Source organism: Triticum urartu, chromosome 4, assembly GCF_003073215.2.
Source record: "Triticum urartu cultivar G1812 chromosome 4, Tu2.1, whole genome shotgun sequence".
Taxonomy (NCBI): domain Eukaryota; kingdom Viridiplantae; phylum Streptophyta; class Magnoliopsida; order Poales; family Poaceae; genus Triticum; species Triticum urartu.
Window position 1 is genome coordinate 184430031 of NC_053025.1, and position 2343 is coordinate 184432373.

The window sequence follows — 2343 nt, forward strand, 5'->3', positions numbered from 1 at the left end:
AACCTTATCTACACTCCACCAACTCATCAGATGATGAGTGAGCTGATCTAGCACTAGAAGCAAGTCGTTTGGTCATCAAACTTTTCATCATGGTTTGCAACAGGACAGAAGGGAAAGATGACATGGGAGAAGGGGGGAGCAGCAGCAGATTGGTAAAAGCTGTAAAGCTTTGCACTTTGCATCAGTACATGCGAATTTGAGGATCACATGGTCCATCCAAATCCAAGGGCAACGGTATTTTAATTTCCCCCTCACAAATCACCTAGAGAAAGATAGTTTCAAATTACCAAAATAAGAACAAAATACTCGAGAACTCCCAAATCTCTCAGATCAGCCAGGAGCCCATGGAACGGTGGATTCTACATGTAATAGTAAGGCTGCAGTTTCTCAAGAACTGGTGTTTTTTGCTCATCGTCACATGGACTTGTACAGAAAAGTTTTCCTTTTTCTCACCATCAAGGGTTGAGGAAAAGCACTTTGCGGCAAAGAAGAAGAAGCACAGCAAGAAATTAAGCAAGGAAGAACTAGCCTAGTACTAGTAAGTAGGAGTAGCAAACATCTCATCAGTAACTCACATCCTTTCTCGCTAGCTGCTACACAGCATCCATGGCGATGCCAAGAAACGGCAGGCACCATCCGGTCGGGCCAAGCTAGCCGGGTCGGACGCGCTTCTGTCCGGCGGCGGCGGCGGCGCGGCCGGCGGCATCGGAGGAGCGCAGCGTGCCCGAAGAGTCGCCCTCCGAGGAGCCGCCGTCCATGGCGGCACCACGGTGCGCGAAGGAGGCGGAGAGGTCGGCGTAGAGGCCGACGACGCGGCGGATGTTGTTGTTGAGCTCCCGAATGAGTCCGACGTTGCGGGTGAGGCTGTCCGGCGCCCGGGACTCGTGGTTCTGGTTGATCTCGGAGATGAGCATCCGGTTCTGGTCCAGGATGCTCTGCACCTGCACGAAGCTCTTGTGGAACGTCTGGATCAGCTTCCCGTCCACCACCTGGTGGTGCCCCCCTCCGCCGCCGCCGCCTCCATTGCCCATCCCCGAGAAGCTCTCGCCTTCCATCCCTTTTCCCCTCTCCAAACTCTTGTTGATTCTCCTTCACCAGAGCTAGCTAGAGTCTCGCCTGAAATTGACCCATAAATTACAAAATTAGTTGGCTAAACTTTGCATTTATGTGGGGATCGGGCAGTACTGGAAACAAATAAAGACCCATCAAGAACATCTAGCACAAAGAATAAATGTGCGGGTATTGTACAAGGCAATACTAGCACGCAATCGAGGCAGCGGGTTAAAAAAAATCTGCATGTGAAACCCATTGTGAAGATGAAACCCAAGACAATAAATCACCTCTCTGAATTTCCTCTTAGAAAATAACCAAGCATCAGGGGAGCCGGCCGGCTGGCTCTATCAACTAGAATGGCCGCAAGTAGGTACTACCATTGTGCGCATGGGATTCAAGAAGTTGAAATACGAGCGGAGGGGGGAGTGAGAAAAGCAACATAAAAAGAAGGGAAAGATTGTATAGGACTCACCAAAACAAATGTTATCCCGCAGAAACCTTTGCAATTAAGATGAGAAAAGGTGGGAGGAAACCCAGGATGATAGAGAGGGGATGGAATCTATCGGGAAGTGTTTGGGGAGAGAGGAAGGGCCTGAGGTGAAATCATGGCCATCTCCATGTCCTTGCCCACCTTTTTATTCCTCTCTCTCTCTGTCCCTCTTTCTTCTCCCAGAAACCACACACAAGGAAAGAGAGGGAGAGAGGAAGAGATGGGAGGACAAGCAAGCCTTTCCTAATGACCAAAAGCTGGCCCCAATCGCATAAATATATGAGAGGGGGCTGCCTATTGCTTGGCCCCTTCCGCCTGTGTTGCTTTCTGCCCACATTTGCATGCACCGAAACAAGATACTAATCAACCCATAATCCAATCTTTGCCAGGAGGGGCCCTCCCTCCCGTGGGCAGAACAATGCCAGGAGTGGGAACTGAAAGCAGCAGCACCGAACGATAAAGAAGAGCAAGCTGGATTTTATTGCCCCAAGCAAGGCAACAAATTCCCTCAAGAACTACCAAGCAGCCAAAACAGAGATTGCAATCCCCGATGAGACGAGAAGTCCCAGGATGCAGCGGTGCCAGCCAGGAATGGGAACCAAACAGAGAAATTCCAAGAGGAACAACCAAGAAGGATGCCGTTCAGTAAGAGCAACTTCAACGGGCCGACCCAAACGAACGGCGATTTCGTCCGCATTTTGTCCATTTAGGTCGGCCGCCCGTCCAACGTCCGCCCTATTTTAGATTTAGGTCGACAGCGCGTCCAACGCGCCGATCCATATGTGACGGTATGGTCGGCT

At 50.7% G+C, this 2343-nt stretch overlaps 1 protein-coding gene across 2 annotated transcripts; it reads right to left on the reverse strand.

Annotated features, from left to right (window-relative positions):
- Positions 1 to 383: 383 nt before the first annotated feature.
- Positions 384 to 1825, reverse strand: LOC125551255 (protein ELF4-LIKE 4-like). 2 transcript variants are annotated; one of them, XM_048714426.1, is made up of 2 exons: positions 1526 to 1825; positions 384 to 1116 (listed from the first exon to the last, which is right to left on the reverse strand). In XM_048714426.1, the coding sequence occupies exon 2, from the start codon at positions 1053 to 1055 to the stop codon at positions 651 to 653; it is 405 nt and encodes a 134-aa protein (XP_048570383.1). In that variant the 5' UTR covers positions 1056 to 1116; positions 1526 to 1825; the 3' UTR covers positions 384 to 650. The 2 variants fall into 2 exon arrangements, with proteins under 2 accessions (XP_048570383.1, XP_048570384.1); XM_048714427.1 differs by lacking the exon at positions 1526 to 1825 and adding an exon at positions 1341 to 1515.
- Between the last annotated feature and the right edge of the window lie 518 nt (positions 1826 to 2343).